The sequence below is a fragment of the Glandiceps talaboti genome, chromosome 1 (assembly GCF_964340395.1).
Source record: "Glandiceps talaboti chromosome 1, keGlaTala1.1, whole genome shotgun sequence".
NCBI lineage: Eukaryota > Metazoa > Hemichordata > Enteropneusta > Spengelidae > Glandiceps > Glandiceps talaboti.
In genome coordinates, this window is record NC_135549.1 from 1,357,190 (window position 1) to 1,378,692 (window position 21,503).

At 34.4% G+C, this 21,503-nt stretch overlaps 2 protein-coding genes across 2 annotated transcripts; one reads left to right on the top strand and one right to left on the bottom strand.

The window, feature by feature from the left end:
* Positions 1–243: 243 nt before the first annotated feature.
* LOC144442875 (uncharacterized) lies at positions 244–4,766 on the bottom strand. Its single transcript, XM_078132267.1, has 5 exons — positions 4,329–4,766; positions 3,052–3,123; positions 2,422–2,520; positions 2,056–2,160; positions 244–387 (listed from the first exon to the last, which is right to left on the bottom strand). Exons 1-5 carry the CDS (start codon positions 4,764–4,766, stop codon positions 244–246), a joined length of 858 nt encoding a protein of 285 aa, XP_077988393.1.
* Positions 4,767–13,818: 9,052 nt separating this feature from the next.
* On the top strand, positions 13,819–21,503 carry LOC144437287 (G-patch domain and KOW motifs-containing protein-like). Its single transcript, XM_078126214.1, has 11 exons — positions 13,819–13,988; positions 14,670–14,827; positions 15,051–15,190; positions 16,434–16,540; positions 16,871–17,066; positions 17,729–17,861; positions 18,109–18,406; positions 18,458–18,460; positions 18,865–19,043; positions 19,847–19,932; positions 20,275–21,503. The coding sequence occupies exons 1-11, from the start codon at positions 13,819–13,821 to the stop codon at positions 20,413–20,415; spliced, it is 1,611 nt and encodes a 536-aa protein (XP_077982340.1). The 3' UTR covers positions 20,416–21,503.

Below are 21,503 nucleotides of genomic sequence, written 5' to 3' on the forward strand. Positions count from 1 at the left end.
GGACACTGCATGGTACTACTTTTGAATTACTCACTTGTTACACATGAACACTGGTACTACTTTTGAATTACTCACTTGTTACACATGGACACTGGTACTACTTTTGAATTACTCACTTGTTACACATGGACACCGCATAGTACTACTTTTGAGTTACTCACTTGTTACACATGGACACTGCATGGTACTACTTTTGAATTACTCACTTGTTACACATGAACACTGGTACTACTTTTGAATTACTCACTTGTTACACATGGACACTGGTACTGCTTCAATTTCAAGATAAGGCAACGTGGTTTTCAGAAACTCTTGGACCACACCTTGGTGACACAGATTCCTCTCCAACATACCCCTCAAGAGGGCAGTAGATGCCAAATATTGTTGCTGTTGAAAGTAATATAACACAATTTCGACTTTGAGCAATTAGTCATTGGAACAAAAGATGTGGGATTTCATTTCAGGCCATATTCCACTTTACAAAAAAATGTTTTTGTCAAATTCAAGATCATACTCCTGACCTATCGTGTCCTCAACGGTACCACCCCATCATATCTGTGTGATCTTCTCACTGTGTATAAACCAGCCCGCTGCCTTCGTTCTAGTAATCAACAACAACTAGTTGTACCGAGAGTTGCATCAAAGTCGTTTGAAAATCATGCTTTCTACTCTGCTGCACCGAAGCTTTGTAACAATCTCCCATGTCACATCAGACAATGCACATCAATTGACACTTTCAAAACACAAGTTAAAAACTCACCTTTTCACCCAGATTTAGAGTGTAATGTAAAGTGAATTACTCTTACAAATATTTGTTGAGATTTATTTTACACATCTATCTTAGTCGAAACCTGTTTAAATCATTTTACATTATCATTTTAAAATCAGTTATTGTTAATTCCTATTTTTTAGAGTGTTTTACTTTTGTTGAGACAATGTTTCTGCATTCATTTGTTTAGTTTTTTACCTTTTGCAGCCATACTTGTAATTTATTCGTGCAGTACTTTTTGATTTATTCATTTTTTTCTTCTGTGAAGTGACTATTAAATAGTATGAGCACTGTCATATATAAATGTTTCATTGTTATAATTATGGTTCATTAGTTCTAGAAACAGCAGTCAAAACATAAAAAAATCTTCATTATTTTCTCCAATTATAATTTTCATGAACTAAGCTTGAACAGGTGTGATTATATTACTGCTTTGCTCGTTTTTTTCATTCAGCTGGAAAAGACTTGTGACACAATTAAAAGGTTTATCACTACTTGACTTTCAACGTTACTTGTATTTTCTTTGGCTGAAAGTCAGACAAATTATTTCGAGATAAATTTACTGCTTAAGATATAATGCCTTTATCAGGTGAAAAGGTCAGCTCTTTGCTGTATAAAAATATGTTTTCCTTTATTATCCAACATGCATTTCTCAAGTTATTCATATGGAATGAGAAGAAAATTACATACTCAACAGCTAAGTCTGAGAATGTAGGCCTAATGAATAAGATTGGTATCTGTCAATATCAATCACATTGTCTGCATTTATACAATGATATAGGGAGGCTTTCTGTGTTAAGTGTCTCATGTTTCCCATGTAAACTCTTGATACATTATCAGAAAAGTTTAAAGAAAATGTTTACTGCACAATATCACGTACTGTAGCCGACTGCAAAGTACAGCCAAGTATAGTTCAATACCCACAGCTACAATTAATTGATAACTCTTTGTTAAAAGTCATAGCCCCCCGCCCCACTTCTGATTACATACAATTAGGTTATTCATAGCCCCCCCCCCCTACTTCTGATTACATACAATTAGGTTATTCATAGCCCCCCCCCCCACTTCTGATTACATACAATTAGGTTATTCATAGCCCCCCCCCCTACTTCTGATTACATACAATTAGGTTATTCATAGCCCCCCCCCCCCCTACTTCTAATTACATACAATTAGGTTATTCTCCAACATATATAAAATAGTCCAAAGGAAATAATTTAAGACATTAATTCTCACTATCTTGCTTCTGGGAGGTACAAGAGACACCAATATAAATAAATGCTTACCTTTGCATTGAATGCTGACATAATTCTTGTAAAGAAATAGGTTCTACATTCACTACTTGCATGTATGACTAAACTGATGCAGATTATTACATTCACCATCAATACCTTGAAAAAGGATCACAAAATATGAATAATTAATTACTACTACTACTACTAATAATAATAATAATTTTTTTAGGTCAAAGTTGGTATTTGCATAAATACTACATGATTTATTTTATTCATTTCTCTATTACACTTCATCACAGGCAAGTAAAGTAGTCTGATTGAAACCACTGATCTGACTTTTAGTGGAAATGACACCAATTCAATTTGGTAGAAATAACAAAATGCAAAGCCCCAAAACACATGATTTGTTCCACTTACATCACCTTCCATTGAGAGTGATGGTATCTCAAAATCCATGCCACGCTCCTTTGATAGTTTGTGAATCCATTCCATCACAGGATTCTGATTACTGCTCCCCTACAACAAACAAAACAATGGAAATCACTTTTTTATTTTTTAGAATAGGTGAGGGTAGGTAGAATTTTAAAAAAAAAAATCTTTTTTGATGTGCACGTATCTAGTTCAGGTAGTTATATTTTCCATGTGATCTCTGTGTTATTGGTTTCTTTCCATTAGATGTAAAGCCATTACAGATTGGAAGAACAGTTTTATATTGTCTTTTCCAGTCAAGGTCAGTTTCCGCATCCACTATTTCTCATGAGACTTCACAATTTTATTACTTTTTTTCATGGTTTAGAAATGACATATGTCGATTTACTTATAAAGAAAATCTTTTTTTTTTAAAAACAATTCTGATTGAAAAGTACACTTGCAACTAACAATGTGTTTGTGATAATAAATCAATACACATATACTTGTATACAATTTTCAAAAGTTTTAACTATTTTGTACTTTAAGCCCCGAAAAGCCATAATTACAGCATTACATCCATACAATACAGGAAGGTGTCAAAATTATAATTTTATATTTCTATGAATTTCCACTTACAATTATGTCCTCAATTCTGGCAAATTTGGTTTCCTTGGGTACAAACATATCCACTGTCCATTTCAGAAGATTCTGTAAAGAGCAAATTAAGATTGGCAAATGCCTTGGTAAGATAACGACAAAGGTAATATTTATTCAGTTGAATGGCAATATTGGAAGACTATAATCTAAACATTGCAGTTTTGAAAATGGACAAAGATTATGTTAATTGTTTATTCATGTCTACTGATGGTAATTGTAGACTAAGGCAGACTATGGTTGTCTACACATAACCTCTACCATTCATTCCAATTGGCCAAAATCACTGTTAACTTATATTTTGTTTTTTAATGGAGTTAAAATCTGGAAAAGTCTCCCGAAGATCCTTAGAACATCTACTAGTTTGAATTCTTTTAAAATTAAATGTAAATCTCACTTTTTACATCAAATGTAATTTTTCTGATGTGCTACCCTGGTGTGTCGGTCATTATTAATAGTATTGTTTTTTACCCACTTCTTAATTTGCCATTATTTATTTTTTTATATATGTTAATGCATATTGTAAATTTCCCTTACTCGACATTGTGTTAGAAGCGCCTTTGGCTCAACAATTTATCGAGTTTAAATAAAGTCATAAAAAAAACAAAAAAACAAAAAAAACATAAGTTTTGAACACCCTTTTGATCACGGTGTAAATTGAGACCTGATTGGACATAGACAGTCATGTATTCTAATTGACAGCAAAGATTAGATGCTGAATCATCTACACAAGTTATGGAGTTGTAGTTAAGGGCATATTATATAAATATTACTCCTGTATGCTATTTGTCTTGGAGCTCAAGAAAATAAGTTATCTTGAGGGGCCTTATCGCTATAAATATTAATGAGTATTCATAAACCCTTAAGTCACAGGTATTTTCCTGCAAAATGAAGAAAAATATTGGGGATAACATAATTATATCTCTCTCTGCAAGCATAACTCATGAAAAATAGGAAAACGAATGATTTGATTGACATTATGTAACCAACAATGTCAACTTAAATTGTTATGATGTAAAACAACAAGGGTAAAAATCACATATTTTTATTCAAATATATGCAGCTTGTGAGTGGTGTGATATTTGATTTTGGAACTAAAGATAAGACTTTTGATACTTATAATTATATCACTGACATTAGTGTTAATAAAAAAGTCTGTATTTATCAGACAATACCACAGTATCAAAATCTGCACCAGTACAAAAATCATACAAAATACATGAAAGTACTACTAAAAGAATGCTACAATTGCTACTCACAAAATAAAGGTACTTTCTATTCCAAAGTAGAAGTAGTCTTGTCCAGTGGACAAAAAGCTGATCAACCTTACAAGAATTGGTCTTCCATTCCTCAATGAGAATCTGAAGAATGGGGGTCAGGTCCGTGCTTTTCTTGCAAGTGAAATAACAGTCGTTGTAATCATACTTTGAGCAGTTCACCACCAAAGTTTTCACTAGGTCTTGTAGCTCCTGTCCAGTCTTGGTAAAGAAATCTCTTGGCAGTATCACCTTACGTGGTACTTCAACAAAGATGGCAGCCTGCTCTAAATTACCAGATTGGGCTAGAATAAGAGCAACCTCACGAGAGGCACAATTTGATACCTTCAAAAGGGGAACATTATTGCCAGATTGTTCAACCTGTACCAATGTAGCATACAGTAAAGCCTTCTGTGGACTAGATAGAAACAAAATCAACATGAAAATCCTAAAATCAATATTAAATGATTTGTCAAATATATTATCCCTGAGAAAACAACATCTGTTAAAAACCAAGTCCTTACCATGGCTTTTTGACTAAGTCATCAGAAAGTGAACAAAACAAATACTGCAGTTATTCTGCTCATCCTAAAACATGTCATTATTGGCATTTATAAAACATTTTCATATAACCTTCAGCTATTGGCTTAGACTGTGTCATGTTACTATGGAAGTATGGACCTCAATTTGCACACAGAGGGCAATCTTCATTTTCTCTTTTTTGACCATGTATTTCTACTGGTGATTTGTTTTGACTATGGAAGAAATATATGCCTGAAAATGTGATGTGTTATTATACAAATGTCGACTGGCCGTGAGAGCAATAGCATACGTCTGTTCACCTCTAGGGCCTGTCGATCACCTCAACATCAACCTATTTCCCGAGGGCGGAGGTTGATGTTGAGGTGATTGACAGGCCCGAGGGGGGAACTGACGTATGCTATTGCCCAAACAAGAGGCCAGTCGTCATTTCCCAGGCAATAGTATTCAAATTACGCATACCACGTGACAGGGCATTGACCAATCGCAACACGACTCACGCAGATGATGTGATATAAAAAATACTTATCACCTGGCCTTATTCGGGCACTAGTCAACATCATATTACCCCTCATACTGTTATGTAGCAACTATTTCCTTCGGCTTTCAGCCTTGTGAAATAGTGACCTACCAGTGCTCTCATAGCCAGGCAATAACTGTGTACATGTATTAGTACGTACCTGGTCTGTTTTAAATGCAGCAATATGCGGGTAGCATCAATTTCAGATTTTACTATTATATCGCCATCCTTTATGGTTCCATCCATCACTTTTTTCATTATTGATATATCCTTTACTACTCTGTCAGCCATTCTATCATGAGTTTAAAAAAAGAAACCTTCATTCTAGTAATACTGGTATAATACTAGGCTTTGCTACATTATACGTCATGTCCCCAAGTATACATAAATTCAGCCAAGATGAAATCCGTCTTGCCTTTCTCCCCTTTAATTCATTTCACAGGGGTCATACACTTAAAATCAAATAAAATTACATCACTTTACAGAAGTTTTTTATCAGTTTTCCAGGAGTCATAGTATTCAGATAAACTGCTAGTCATTTTCCAGGAGTATTGACCAGCAAAACAAAAATTATTTGTCAATATACCTCCATTTTAATAAATATTTATTACACATGTACCAGTGGTATCTTCACAGCAGTGCAGTACCGAAAACATTATTACATACTTGCATGCAAATGATATGCGAATGAGGATATGGTAATTTGGTACAAATGAAATTGCGCTGTATGATTTTTATGGAAATTGGCCATTTCTGATAAATATATTTAATAATAACAGAACCCCATGCCACGCGAGTTCCAATGTGAGTACTCATGGGTATTTGCACTCATGCTTGCAGTGTTTTCTGCAGCACTTTCACTTACTACGCTTGTCAAAGTACGGGTGCAGAGAACACAGCAAGCACTTGTGCATGTAACCCTGAGTACATGTATGTCATATTTGCACTCATGCATCATGGGGTTCTGTCATATTCTCACCTATCTAATCAACACTTTACAACAATAACATTTTACAAAGTGATAGTACAGTATCCATTAGTCTTGTTAGACTTATTTCTGGCAACTACAAAATGTCAAGACAAAGGGATTAAAATGTGATTGTCACCATACTATTTTAAGAGGCTTTCCAATAAACCAGTCAGGAAATCAACAAATAGCTATTAAACTATGGACTCTACATGAGTAGGGTCTATCATTAAACACATTCCAGATGCATTACACATTTACATGCTTTCAATATTGAGTAAGTAACTGAAGTGTTATTTTATCACCCAAACAGTAATCAATACAAGTGTACTAAAGGCAGAAGTAAGTCAGGCTGGACTTTTCTATAGCAGTAATCAATACAAGTGTACTAAAGGCAGAAATAAGTCTGACAGGACCTAAGTCTGACTGGAATTTTACCTACCTTTGTAGTCTCTGGAGGTTTTCACTTCCATAATTACAGCTGTTAATTGCTTGTTTTAGTCTTCTTGCAGCCAAATCAATAAATATTGGTGATAAGTCAGCTGACTTGAAGCACTTTATCCATGATTTTTCAATCTCATCTATTGATTTTTCCACAAATGAGATATTGGTAGGAGTCCAAAGACCACTGAACAAGAAGACAAATAATCACTCTATAGTTTAACTTGGTTTGTTGTATCTCTCGTCATATTAAATTGCTTTCATGCATTTACAAAAAAGGATGACACGATGATAAACTAGTTATTTTAGTTCATGAAATATTTGGTGGAATGGCAATTTAGGATGAGTCAGGTGCACTTTAACTTGCCCGACTTTGCAACGTGAGGTTAGACTCATTCACCGCAACTAGTACTGTTGTTGACACCAGTCACAACATGTGACTATGGAAATATTAAAGTATGTACTGTATTTTGTATAATAAAGTATTTTAGTGGGACTTATTTCTATGGAAAAAACTTGAGCACATCCATTGCCTCAGTACATTGTATACAACTACAGTCAGTATAATTTTTGAAGGATAAAATATACTTACACTTTTGTAGGAAAATAAGTGTGTACATGTACTTTGAAATAGATTTCTCTATACTAGACATATTTCCAAAGTGGGGTTTTCAACAAGATATTACATGTTCCTTATTTAAACTACAATAAATAAATGGTTACTAACAGTTAATAGAAAATGAACCATTAAGTAAACTATTGTATTTTCATATTTAAGGGCTGAGATATCTGATTGATCTTTTAGGATTAAATAGTCTAGCATTTCGGTGCATATTTACCAGGGCCAAATGATAAAACTGAGAGGCAAATGATAACACTGTGAGGCATTTCAATAACTTAAAGACAATTTCTAAAGCTTACCCTGTTCCATAGTTTTCATTTAGGAAAGCTATGGCGATAGCATCAAGGATCATGATTGCAGTATATGGATTTTCCTTGACATCAATGTACCAGTTGACATCGCTCAAAGAATTTGTAACAGCATAAAACACTTCATTGAACCTATCAGTAAATGGAAAAAATGCAGACATTAGACATGTAATGATCACAGATCAGTACCACTCATCAATTTGTGAATTCTTGGAGCACCAAGTGTCACATGCAACTCCGATGACTCTGTCAAAAGGGATGGCATCATGAACAGGTAAATGGAGACACACAGAGCTTATGACACTTCATTGAAATATATATACCATTGAAGACACATGGACAACACACAACACTTGATTGAATGCATCAGTGGGGACATATGGACAACACTTGATTGAATATGTCAATGGGAACACATGGACAGCACTTGATTGAATATGTCAATGGGGACACATGGACAGCACACAACACTTGACTTAATATGTCAATGGGGACACATGGACAGCACACAACGTGACTGAATATGTCAATGGGGACACATGGACAGCACACAACACTTGATTGAATGTCAGTGGGAACACATGGACAACACTTAATTGAATAGTCAATGGGGACACATGGAGAGCACACAACACATGACAGAATATGTCAATGGGGACACATGGAGAGCACACAACACTTGACACATTGTGCTTTAAGACACTTTAATAAAAAAAACCTTTTGAGGTAGTTTTCTGCATGTAAATAATAAACATGACATTCATAGGCCAACCTGTATTGTCTTGTAAGAGTGGAGTGTCTTGTCCAACACTTCCTGCATCCAAATTGACTGGGTTGAATTCCATATTCATAATGATAATGACACCAACAACCACAGTATCTGCGGACAACATCTCCATTGCGAAACTTGGTAAATCGGAAATTTAAGTATCTGACTGCCAAGCAGGCTTGCTTGGCAATCAGCTGTAGATCACGTGACTGCTCACTTAATGGCAACTTGTAAAAGAAAGTTTTCTGAAATCAAACAATTTATAAGTAGTGATATGTGAATTCATAAAATTTGTATAATTTTGTGTTCAAGGCAACCTTGTTTATTGTTATGTTTGTCATTGTAACACTAAAGCAGTGTTGCAGCCAGCATTTTGAAAGCATGGGACATAGTGTCCCAAGACTGTCATTTTTCTGGGTCATCATAAATTGTTTTTGGGACATTATAAAAAAGAGCGTCAATGGCGTTGTAGTACAACTGTACTTTTCTTTTAATATTTACCCACATGCTGATCAATGCTAGATATTTGCTGAATGATTATGCAGTTGCCTATCCAACCCTGTTGTTATCTATGCAATATATGCGTTAATTTGCCATGGTCATGTTGCTAAATACATTTGCATACAATTTTAGTATGTGTCATCTATGATCTGTCACTTCCAAAATTGTGGGTCGGGTCAAAAAAATGTGTGTCAAATGACCCAAAACCCCTCTGGCTGCAACGCTGAGTATCTAGACGAGTTGGTTTATAAGAAAAAATAGCAATGGAGTGTGTGTATACATATTAATGATGCTTTAAATTCAAAATATCTAAGGTTGTTTAATGGAATCATATTTTTATGTTAAAAAGAGTAAAAAAAAGTTTTTTAGAGGTCTTGTATTCTCAGAAATCAAATACAAATAGAATTACACACACGTACCATACTCCTCTCTCTTTGGTCTCTCCAATAACACACATTATCAATGGCATTGCAATGAGCAAATGTTGATATCCAATTTTTACACTTAAAAAAAAGATAAGAAAGTTCAAAAGAAATGACTTCAGTTTTCAAGTATCAATGTCTATATACTATTTCTGTATATTATAATTTGTATTTATTTATGCATCCCTTTTGTATCAGGGGCTCACTAAGCATATTAGGAGCAGCACTAACAGAAAATTAAAATACGCTACTAAAAACATTAGAGAATATATGATTAGTATAATCACATACAGAAACAAACAAAACAAAATAAACTAATGGGTAGAAGAGGGGAAACAATTTACACTTCAAATGTTAGTAGTCAAAAGATTTAATCTCTTAAACTATTCTATATTAGTTTTAACAAAATCTTTTCTGTTTTCAGTTGCATCAATAAGGTATTGTTAATCTATTTGTTTGCTTATACTTAAGTTATAGACTCATTGTAATGTTTCATCTCCTATAGATAAACACAGTAGTTCTTTCCCTTGTTTTAAAATCTTGATACAAGTTCAACTTTCCATTGTTGAGTATAAAGAGTTCTTCTGTTCCTTTCATTAAGATCTGTCGTTGTGTAGAATGGCTTTCACATGTAAAAAGAAAGTGTTCAAGTCTCTCATCAGCTTTTCCACAACAAGGACATGTACAATCATCATTATAATTTTCCCATTCTCTCTTTCTATATGCAAGACCGAGAGAATATGATCTTGCCTTAAATTTCAATTGTGACCCTTTAAAATTAGTAAATGATTTAAGATACTCTCCAGATTCTAAAATTGTTTTAAATTTAGTTAGTAATGTGTAGATTTTTTTGTCATGTTTTCTTTCCATATGAGCTCATCCTTTTTGAATAAGATATATTTCAATAACATACATGTTACTCCAGGCTATTATGCAACACATCTATTTACCACCATATGATTCAAGAATGGTATCAATATATATACATGTATACTATCAATATCATGCCATCTAAGATCATATTGCCGACATGCTCGCTCTTTACAAATACTTACCATGGCATCCTGTCATTCTAGAACGTATGTAGCTTTACCATCTAACAAAATATGACACCATTCCATTCAATAACTACATACTGCTATTATAAATCAAAATTCCCACTCCATGTCAAAGACAATAAATTCCCAAATTTTCCCGTACATCTTGACAGCATCATCAGGGATCTATGACTACAAAGGGCTGCAGTCACGTGCCTTTACTCAGTGACAGCATCATCAGGGATCTACTACTACAAAGGGATGCAGTCACGTGCCTTTACTCAGTGACAGCATCATCAGGGATCTACTACTACAAAGGGCTGCAGTCACGTGCCTTTACTCAGTGACAGCATCATCAGGGATCTACTACTACAAAGGGCTGCAGTCACGTGCCTTTACTCAGTGACAGCATCATCAGGGATCTATGACTACAAAGGGCTGCAGTCACGTGCCTTTACTCAGTGACAGCATCATCAGGGATCTATGACTACAAAGGGCTGCAGTCACGTGCCTTTACTCAGTGACAGCATCATCAGGGATCTATGACTACAAAGGGCTGCAGTCACGTGCCTTTACTCAAAACATGTGAATGGAGCTGGAGTGACAGCAGGAATCTTGATACCAGCATTCTGATTTAGGTTGGGTTTCTTTTGGTGGAAGCATTATGCCACTATCATGCTCTTTAAAAATACTTAACATGGCAATATTTTATGGTGTCTATGAACAAATGTTATGCCATTCAAGAACAATGCATGTAATCATACTCTTGAAGTACATGGAATGTAATTTAGAAATAAAGGACGTCATGCCATTCAAGAACTTAAACAATGAAGATTTTCAAATGTATTCTTTGAAATACTAGTACTACTACCAGCTCAGAAATCCAATTATGTATTCTGTATGAAGAATGCAAGCATACGCCTTACCTTTGAGGCTTCAACATCACACACATAGCAATAACAGAAGTCACAATATTCTCTATTTTGTTGTTGGGGTTCTGCATCAAATCTAAAGGTGACACTAAACTTGTGCTTTGGGCAGTTAGCCCGGATATGTGGATATCTTGAAGCTGGTGGTTCCTTGTAAAATGTAATATAGAGATCTACAAAGAATGGACATGAGATCATAGAACACCATAATCACTGTGAAAACACTTTCAAAATAACATAAGCACGTAATAAAATACAATAATACCTAAAAATTTGCAAGTGGAATATCTTGCTCATGATCTGGCCAAAGTAATTTTTTCATTTTGAACATAAATTTCAACTTTCATTTATAAATCTGTAACAATACAGATATCCTCAGCTGTTTTAAATGGACTTTGGCCAAAATAAGGTACTAATATATGAATCAAATTGACAGGAATACTGTAGTACCTAAGTAGTAAGTATAACATATCTATGTTACAAAAATATATCTCTCAATCCATAAAGAAATAGCACCATCTCCATAAAATAGTGACATTCAATAAAAACTACATTTAGCTATTGATGTCTTTATGCTAGATTTGAAAGGAATTGATCTGCATGTCAGACAAACGAGTGAGTTTAAAGCAAACAAGAAACGAAAACATAAAGTAAGGGTAAAAACTAGCAGAGAAAGCATACACACCATCTTCCTTGTTGGTATTGTTGTTCAAGTCATTGTTACTGGTATTATTGCTGGCTACATTTGCTGCTGACAAATTTTCTCCATCTTCATTATGAGGGATGAATATGACATCATCATCACCACGGTTACTGTCATGTGTTGGGCAGGATTTATCTTGTTTTTTAACTCTGACTATACTCTTAACCTCATCTCCACCTTCAACACTATGGACAAATATGACCTCTTCATTTTTCTGTAAAGGCAAGGTGTTGTGTTTATTTGATTGAATTTCTCATTGACAATTTCAATTTGTACAAGCTCCACATGACTCGCTCTTGATCTTGAGATCTTGAGATAACTTCAGGATAAAGTGTAATATAATACTACAACTGCACTAACAGCAGAAGTCTCATAAAACAATTACAAAACTCTTCTAGGTCTTGTGTGTACATTTCATGTACATATTGTTTCTTCGAAAATGAAAATTAGAACTTACTATTTTCTTCTTTGTCTTCACCTCTCCAAGGTCTGTATTCTTTCTCTTTTGGCTTTGCTTGGTTGGGGGTTTTACAGGATTCTGATACAACAACTTAAACCAACACACAAGGTTTTCAATTGTGACATTTGCTCCATCGTCACTGACTAAATAATTCTCAAGTAGCATAACAAATACACAGGATATTTGAAGTTTTTAAAATAAAGATTTGACAATTCATATTAGCAATACATGCAACAAGAATACTTTGATAGGCTTATTTTGCATTTTAGTCATGTTCTCTGTTATTTATTTATTCTATTTAAACTTTATTACAGACTCATGGTCCAGAGAAGAACAAAAATATACCACAAGACAGCTGCCCCCCCCCCCCCTTTATACTTTATTATCTACCAAAGTTTGCGAAAAGGGAGTGTAGGAGTACAGAGTGGAAAACGGACAGTATTAAACCAGGAGGAACAAGTAAGAAATAGAATAGACTGAGTTCAAAAAATAATGGCCATAGACGTTGGGGAGATGTCTGATTAACCGAGTAGACTATACTGTATACGGCATCTAGCTTGAATGGTGAATGAATACGACAGGTGTAGTGTAGTACTAGTCCTCAAGGGAGTAGCCACGTGGATCACTATTTCAAACTTTCAAAGCTAATTTGGTACTATTACTACTAACTTTATGGACAAATTGTACAAGTTCCACTTTAGGTATTATTACAAAATTGTGAATATTGGTCAGAATTGTTATGCTAGGATAGCCACCGTTCTCATTTTATGTTGTCTTTTTTGTAAATGTCTTGTTTTGTTATCTGTCACATGTCACTGTGGATGTGGTCCGGGACTGTGGTTCTCAGTCAAGTTGAACTGAACATGGCTGGTGCATACTTACCGGCAACGTTAGTTTGAGAACGTTTTCCTTTTCTTCTCTTTCTTCCATTATGAACTTGGGATATGAGTCATTTGATACATTATTTCTTACGAGTTTGGATACGAGTCAAGCATGCACCTGACCAGGGAAGTACCTGACGACCTCGACTGCCTGAACGCTTCGCATGGCGTTTGATTTTCGCGCGAAAATGACGTCACATGCTAATGCCTGCTCCTCAACCCTTTATTTATATATTTTAGTTATGTGTAATAAAACCATTATTTCACACGTTTTCCAATGAATTTTATGATGTTTACAGACGCTGATTGAGAGCATTAAATACAGTCATGTAATCGTAAAAATCAGGAAGTACTTTTGGATTCTCCCATCATGCATTGCAAACGTTCACGAAAATGGCTGACAAGCAGACGGACGACTCTGACAGGAAAACTATTTCCTTTGGATTTGCCAAGAAAATAGAGAAAAAAAGCCTTGAGCAAAGTAAAGTGGGTGATGGGAGTGGTCTAAAGGAAAAGGAGGAGACAGATTTTGTACTATCCTTGGAAGGAAAAGAGGTCAAAAGGTAATGTGTGTGCTTTCATTGTCAACTCAAGGTACACGAATCAACGTCAACGTCAACGAAACGTTCACCAGGGTGGTTCAACGTTGTTGTTGAATCTCTACATTGTAAAGTCGTTGGTGCACTACTATCGTTAGTCTCTGCCTCTAAACACAGTCCCTATATGATAGAGGGACTGTACTCTAAGTACGGTTTTGTAGCATTGACAATGTGTGTTGTAAACCAGTGAAACCGAGTATCTAAACAATGGGAATGGTTCGGTTTTTATTCACTTTATTTTTACCTTCACTTCATTGTATACAGTATGGTAAACAACAACAACAAATTAACTATCAAAACAGTATCATAATGACAATATAATAGTAACGTAATGTTTCCATATGAATCTAAGAATCTGATCAAATCAAAGTTTAACTACTTGTAATAAAGTTGTATCACAATGCCTGTTAAAGATAACCTGTTTGTTGACTTTTCTTACAAAATTAGCGACAGTGTATAAACTGCCATTACTATTAGTACCCATACATTTTGTATATAAAACAATACTCAAAGGACCAGAAATTAAATAGAAGCATACCACTTTATATGTAATAAGTCATTTTGCCAAAGATGTTTGTATCCTACCACAGATTGATCAGTTATCCCATATATTCATAAGAATACTGTGTCTTCATACTCTAACAGCACCAAGCCAAAAGAAGAAACAAAAGACCTTGTTATTCCATTAATTACCAAGAATCGCTGGAAATTGCCAACAAAAGATTCTAGTAAATGTGACAGAGGAGATACAGCAACTATATCTGATAGCCTTGAAAAGGAAGCTGTTCAAGAAATCATTGAAGGTATGACAAAATTGATTTCCAATAGATGTGAAACTACATAAACCTTTCATTACTTGAGTTGCTGTTGATAATCTGGTATTTCAATAGTTTCATTAGCAAGACCATAAATAAAATGAATGAGAATTTTGATCAGAATTCATGCTCAGAGAAAAAACAATGTGACCATGTTTAACTTTGAATGTTGTCCACTATTATTGACAATCTGACTATTCTTTTTTGATAGCTGCCTCTAAACAACAAGAAGAATGGGAAAACAGATCAAAGGTAGATACCAGCATGGAGATTCCATTATTAATGAGAAATCAGATTCCTGAAGGCTTTGAAACAGATGATAAACTTGATACGTCGCTTCGGCCTGATGAGGTATGTATCATTATCAGTGTATACGGAAGTAACTTTCTGACTCAAATAAACAAAACTGTCAATGGTGTACCCATTTTCAGAAGACTGCAGACTGTATCTCAGCTTCAAGCCCAGTAAAGGATGATAGTTAACATATGCATAGTTAGAAGTATACTACTTTTACCAGGAAAGGGTTAGTGGAAAAACAGCTTAAATAACAGAGAGGAAAATGGAAATAATAACTGCAAACTCAGAACATACAAACTCATTAAATTAGATTTTAAGCTTGAACCATATCTAGAAAAATTAAATAACCCAGAATTGCGATCAATAATCTGTAAATTCAGACTAAGTGACCACAAACTTGAAATTGAAAAGGGTCGTCATCACAAAATACCAGCTAAAAGCAGATTATGTAAAATATGCAACTCAACCCTTGTAGAAGATGAAAAACACTTTATATTACAGTGTCCCCTGTATAATTTACTCAGGCATGACCTCTTTAGTGAAGCTGCTAAACATATTAATAATTACAGAAACTTGACAGAAGAACAACAATTTAAAGAAATAATGAGCAACAAAACTCTAATTATCGCACTTGGAAAATATATCAAACTTAGTAATATAAAAAGGGAGCACCACCTACAAAATACTCATAATATATAATTTGAAATGTCTAAATACCCTTCATTATTATTTTTTCATTAATATTATGTTTCAACTCGTTGAATAGTTATTGTTGTTGTTTTGTAGTCTTTATTATGATGTGTAATGTTACTTTTGAAAAGCCTATAAGTGTTATTATTATGATTTTTTTTTTTCCCAATTTTATTTTATTTGTACCTTTAACAAATCCCCAGGGTTTTGTTACGTGTAATCAATAAATACAAATACAAATACTACTTTTACCAAGTGTATTATAGGATAATTAGGGAGAAAGAACTACTAATAACTATTCTATGCCAAAATGTATTTTGCAATATCTTAAATGATGTGACCAAGTTGTCTAAATAATAACAAATAGAAGTGACAAGTAACAGTCCTGGGGAACACTAAATCATCAAACAACTTGAATGTTTTCCCATTTTGTGTATCCCCCTCCTCCATATTAAGTGTAGCATCTTACTGTTAATTAATATATGGTGTATCACCTACCTTTTCTGTTGTATCGTGATACCATTCAATGTTTGCATTATGTGCTGTATTATGTTCTCCTATGAAGTTGCATACATGTAAATTTGGCTATATTTCCTTCACTCTATAGGCAACAGAGGCTAACTATGATGAAGTACCAATAGAACATTATGGCATGGCAATGCTGAGAGGGATGGGATGGCAACCAGGAGAAGCAATAGGAGGGAAGTTTAAAAAGTATGTATCTATCATCAGTATTCAATGTGTTGTTGATCTATAACCATGATATTCCATCAATCACCAATTCAAAATTTATCTCATGTAGTGCAAATTTCATGCACTACTGTAGTCTGTAAGATGCGACATTCATACCATACTATCAACTATTTCACTCATGGTTTAGAAGCTCAGTCTTTTTCAGTGGTTTTGATTTAATGACTGGATATTCCCATGTCATCCTAAACATGTTTTCACCCACCTTAGCTGACACCATATCCATCTTAGTTGACTTGACACTTCAGTCCTCAATGAATTATCACTGATATCACCAACTATTTGTCATGATAGAGTTTCTGCTCCAGTTGAGGCTGTTCTTCGACCCAAAGGGCTGGGGCTTGGAGCTGACAGGAGGCCAGGGGATGAAAACAGTAAAAAGAAGCGTATCAAGCCAGGTGATAAAAGGCAAGAAGAAGAAGTAAAGGGTTTTGCCAAAGATGTCACTGTGCTAGTAACCAGTGGACCACATAAAAACTTGTATGGAAAGGTAAAAAATTCAAAAGATTTGATAAGTCCAAAACATGTACCATGTAGTCTGTTTATAAAGCCTGAAGTGTTTATAAAGGATTTTAAAAAGGGATTTATGTTTCTATTATATCATCCTAGGTTAAGTGTAGTTCTTGTATTTCTTTAGACACATATTGACTCACACAGAGATCGCTTTATGTTCATCACATTTAGTGTATCAAGTATATGTACATATTCAGAAATCAACTATGAAATATGCTAAGCTAGAATGGTGAAAAAAAGCTCAGTAAATGTTAGTCAGTGCTGCTACAATGCAATGGCAAAACTGGGATCCTTTTTCCTTTTCCTGGTGTTTTTTCACATGATTAATGAATGACATGTATTCTGAATCTGACCTCATAGAGTTGTCAATGTGTGCAATGTTGTGTTGTTTAACAGTGTACATCTTAATGATGTGAGAGAGTAATGTATTACATTATGTCTTGATCTCATAGATTGAAGGCATTGATGAAGATAATGTGTATGTTAGTGTGATTGTGTATCTATCAATGCTGGAGAGTAATGAATGAGTTGTTTTTATCTCGCAGATTGAAGAAGTTGATGAAAATAAGGTGTATGTCAGTGTGGTTGTGTATCTATCGATGCTGGAGAGTAAATGAATGAGTTGTTTTTATGTCACAGATTGAAGGAGTTGATGAAGACAATTCAAGGTTACATATCAGATTAGCAATCAGTAACCAGACAGCAACTATCAGCCAATATGCAGTCAACATTGTGGATAAAAAAGAGTACAAGAAATATGCCCGTGATCTCAGTAAGTGGTGTGATCAGTTTCTATTTCATTCCATTCAATTTATTGTTAGTATTTATCACCAGTGATGAGAAAAAGGCGAATATGAGACTTCGTCACAGGTCAATGTGTACCTGCATATTTCATTTCCTTAACCTGTACATTAGTTTAAGTCTGAGGTGATTGCCATGACTCTGAAGTTTTACCTATGTCTTGTCATCATCAATGAGAGACAGCATTCATAACTTTTTGTAAACTTCTTGGTCTGCAGGTAAATTTAGCAAAGCCCATGAAGACAAAAATCAAGAGAGTCGTGACAAACATAGAAGGGATGAAGACAAAAATCAAGATGGTGACAAAGACCGAGACAAAGACCGACACAGAGACAGATACAGAGATGAAGACAAACATAGGGATAGATACAGAGATGAAGAGAAGAGGAAAAGAGATAAATATAACACAGAAGAGAGAGAATCATATTCAGAAGATAGAAAGACAGATAGACACCACGACAGAAGGAAAGAAGATGTCAGTGATGCAAAGAAAAGGAGAAAATATGAAGATGAAAGGTAACAGAAGCACAGATATTTATTACAATCCTACATCATGAACTTTGTAAGATAGTTTTGAGACATTTTTTTGCTGTGAAGTCAGAGAATTTAGTACTCTCTCTGAACTAAATAAAAGGGTGGTGAGCCCTCTTTATTGCATGCTCTCTAATGTTATCAAAACAGACACTAGTGACCAGACACAAATACACTTTTTCCAGTGTTACCAGTCTCTGAGTCATGTTGAGGAACAATTCTAAAAACTGAAATTGACAATATTTATGCAGCATCAACTTCTGGTACATAAGTAGTACTGCTACTCATACTTGCTTGGAGATAATGTTTGACTTGGTATTTACATATAACTTATAAGACATTAATTGAGATGAAAATGTTGAAATTGACATGCTGCCAACTGTATCAAATGGGAATTCAAACTATTACTCTGTTTTTATATCCTTCAGTATTTACAGAAATAGCCCAACATCATCCAGTAAGCAAGGTTCTGATTTGTATTGGCTTCGGCCTGAATTGAGAGTACGAATCATTGACCAGACGTACAAAAAAGGCAGATACTACAATACCAAGGTTGTCATCATTGATGTGGTCACAAGGGATATGTGTTCTTGTAAAACAGACGATGGTAAACTTCTTGAAGGTATGTGAACAGTATTTAAAGTGGTGGTTATTTTCTGAGGATTGCTTTCCAGTTAAGGTCAGCATGCAAATTGTAAATATATACAATACATACTGAAACTCAGGTGTTGAAATATTTAATGAATATCAATTTTTAGCATTCATTCATTCATTCATTCATTCGAACTGAATTTACTGAGAATAGGTGATCATTTAAGAACTCCATTTACACAAAATTTAAATAAGGAAAACATTAGTATTGTTACTGTCGGGTCTTTCAAATACTACAATACCAAGGTTGTCATCGTTGATGTGGTCACAATTATTATTATATTATTATTTGTAAAGAAAGGTCAAAATAAGAATACTCACAGTTTGAGTCTGTAGTCAGTAAACTGCAAATTATTCTCAACTGGAATTTGCAGAGAGGGTACGGTAATTAGAAGAGTTATTTTTGACTTACTACAAAGAGTAACTTGTGCACAAGATACTAAGTGGCTAAAGTCCTTGGGCAAGATTTGAACCATGATTGTGCCAATCCAGCTGTATAATTTGGGACCTGGTAGGATAGAGGTTGCAATGTGAATGCTTTAATCCTGTGTGCTTATAAAAAGGCCGCAATGGATTGTATGCTCCCCAGGGAGTTGAAGAAGTATAAATAAAGGGCTGTTGTGCTGCTATAGATCCAAACCAGGGGTAATAATTGTAAAGCGCTTTGAGCAGAGTGCGAAAGCGCTATATAAGAACCCAACATTATTATTATTATTATTGTTACTAACAGGTGTACATTATGCCAAATCTAATATTGTTTACTATATATTTCAGACTTAAAACAAAGTATGTTGGAAACGTTGATTCCAAAGACAGCTCCACTTCAGGTAATGATAGTGAATGGAAAATATAAAGGACAAGTAAGTTCAATCAACTCATAAAGTTTCAAAAGATTATAAATGTCAAACAGATGTTAGGCATTGAAAGATAGGAGATGTTACTTCTTACTTTTTGCCAGCATATTTACTGCAAAACATTTTCCAATAATGTGTAACTGTTATCAGTGATTTCATCAAATTTATTGTCTACGTATGTCGACACATTTATAAGTGGCTGTCATGTCGTATGCAGTTATTTACCTTTGTCTAGTTACACAACATTCAATCAAAACATTTGTGATTTCTGAATGTTTATCTATAACTTTTGCAGTGTCAGTAGTATTTCAAGTCAATTTAATTATTTTCATAAATTTTTTCTTCCAGTTGGGCACCATCCTGAAGAAAGACAAAGCTAACTGTGTTGCGCATGTTGAACTCCTGAGTGATAGAAATAAAATTAAAAAACTAGAATATGATTCAATATGTGAATATGTTGGTAATATTCAAGACGAGCTGGACTATTAACAATAGCGTGATGATAAATCAGACCATCAGGCAATACAAAAAGTCATGATGTATAATTGTCACAATGTGCCATGTGGATGATAACAAGTAGGAGCAGGGTACCAGGGAGATACAGGGATAGACCTGTTTGAATAGTGGAATTCTGTGTCATGCAATGTAATTCCAGACACAAACAATTGGATTTCACATGAGAATATCAATAGTATGGTCAAGAAGAGACAATAGATAAGAACAATGGACAATTATTTATCAATGTAGTAAAATTGTACTATCAGATGTGTTGAATTGAAAGGAAAGCCACCATCAACAAGAATTATCTATTCCATATTGAACCTGTTGAATGTAAATGGACACAGTATGCAAACACTTTTAATGACAATATTGTAAGGTGCAAACTCTTTGTGTACAACATACTAAGAATGTAATGTTTAAAAATAACACCATGAAAATTGATAGTGAGATTTATCAATGCATTGTTGTATCTCCAAACAAATATGTTTATTGACCTTGTTATGTACAGACTGCCACTTTCCCCCATTCAGACTATTGGAAAAACAGCTTATGTAGTAGATATCACTTATACTATGTGATCTTGTCTGTCAGGAACAACTCCTTAGTTCAGATTTAAATCTTTTCACATTTATCAACCATAACAACCCTCTTTGTTGTGATGATAATATTTGTTCAGATTAATACTAAAATTTAGGTGTAAAAAATAGTTGTCTATCACAGCTATAGAAAAACTTGGTCCAGAGCAAAGGGATGATTCTGTATAATCATTATGGTTCCACTGATAAGATAACACTAATATGAGAACCTGAGATGGAATCCCTAACCCAGTTACAAACACCAACAATCTCCTGAGGTACTAGGTTTGTAATGTAGTTGTTGATGGACTTCACATACAGTACTACATAACATAGAAGCAGTCATACAAACAATGGTCGATGTAATTCAGTATACATGGTGACTAGATTGCCACAGTCATGCATGTTCTTCCAGGTTTTCATCTTCCAATCTACCTTTTTACACTTTACTGTGTTTTGTAAAAGAAAAGTCTATGTAATGTATTTATTTATTATTTTTAT

Bases quoted from the DNA above. Each gene is read 5' to 3' on its own strand.
- LOC144437287 (XM_078126214.1), top strand. From the start codon at position 13,819: ATGGCTGACAAGCAGACGGACGACTCTGACAGGAAAACTATTTCCTTT. The intron at 14,828-15,050 runs GTATGACAAAAT...CTTTTTTGATAG, and splicing joins TGTTCAAGAAATCATTGAAG to CTGCCTCTAAACAACAAGAA. The intron at 16,541-16,870 runs GTATGTATCTAT...TTGTCATGATAG, and splicing joins ATAGGAGGGAAGTTTAAAAA to AGTTTCTGCTCCAGTTGAGG.
- LOC144442875 (XM_078132267.1), bottom strand. From the start codon at position 4,766: ATGTTGATTTTGTTTCTATCTAGTCCACAGAAGGCTTTACTGTATGCT. The intron at 3,124-4,328 runs GTGAGTAGCAAT...TGCTCTTTACAG, and splicing joins ATAGAAAGTACCTTTATTTT to AATCTTCTGAAATGGACAGT. The intron at 2,521-3,051 runs GTAAGTGGAAAT...TGTTTGTTGTAG, and splicing joins CCAGAATTGAGGACATAATT to GGGAGCAGTAATCAGAATCC.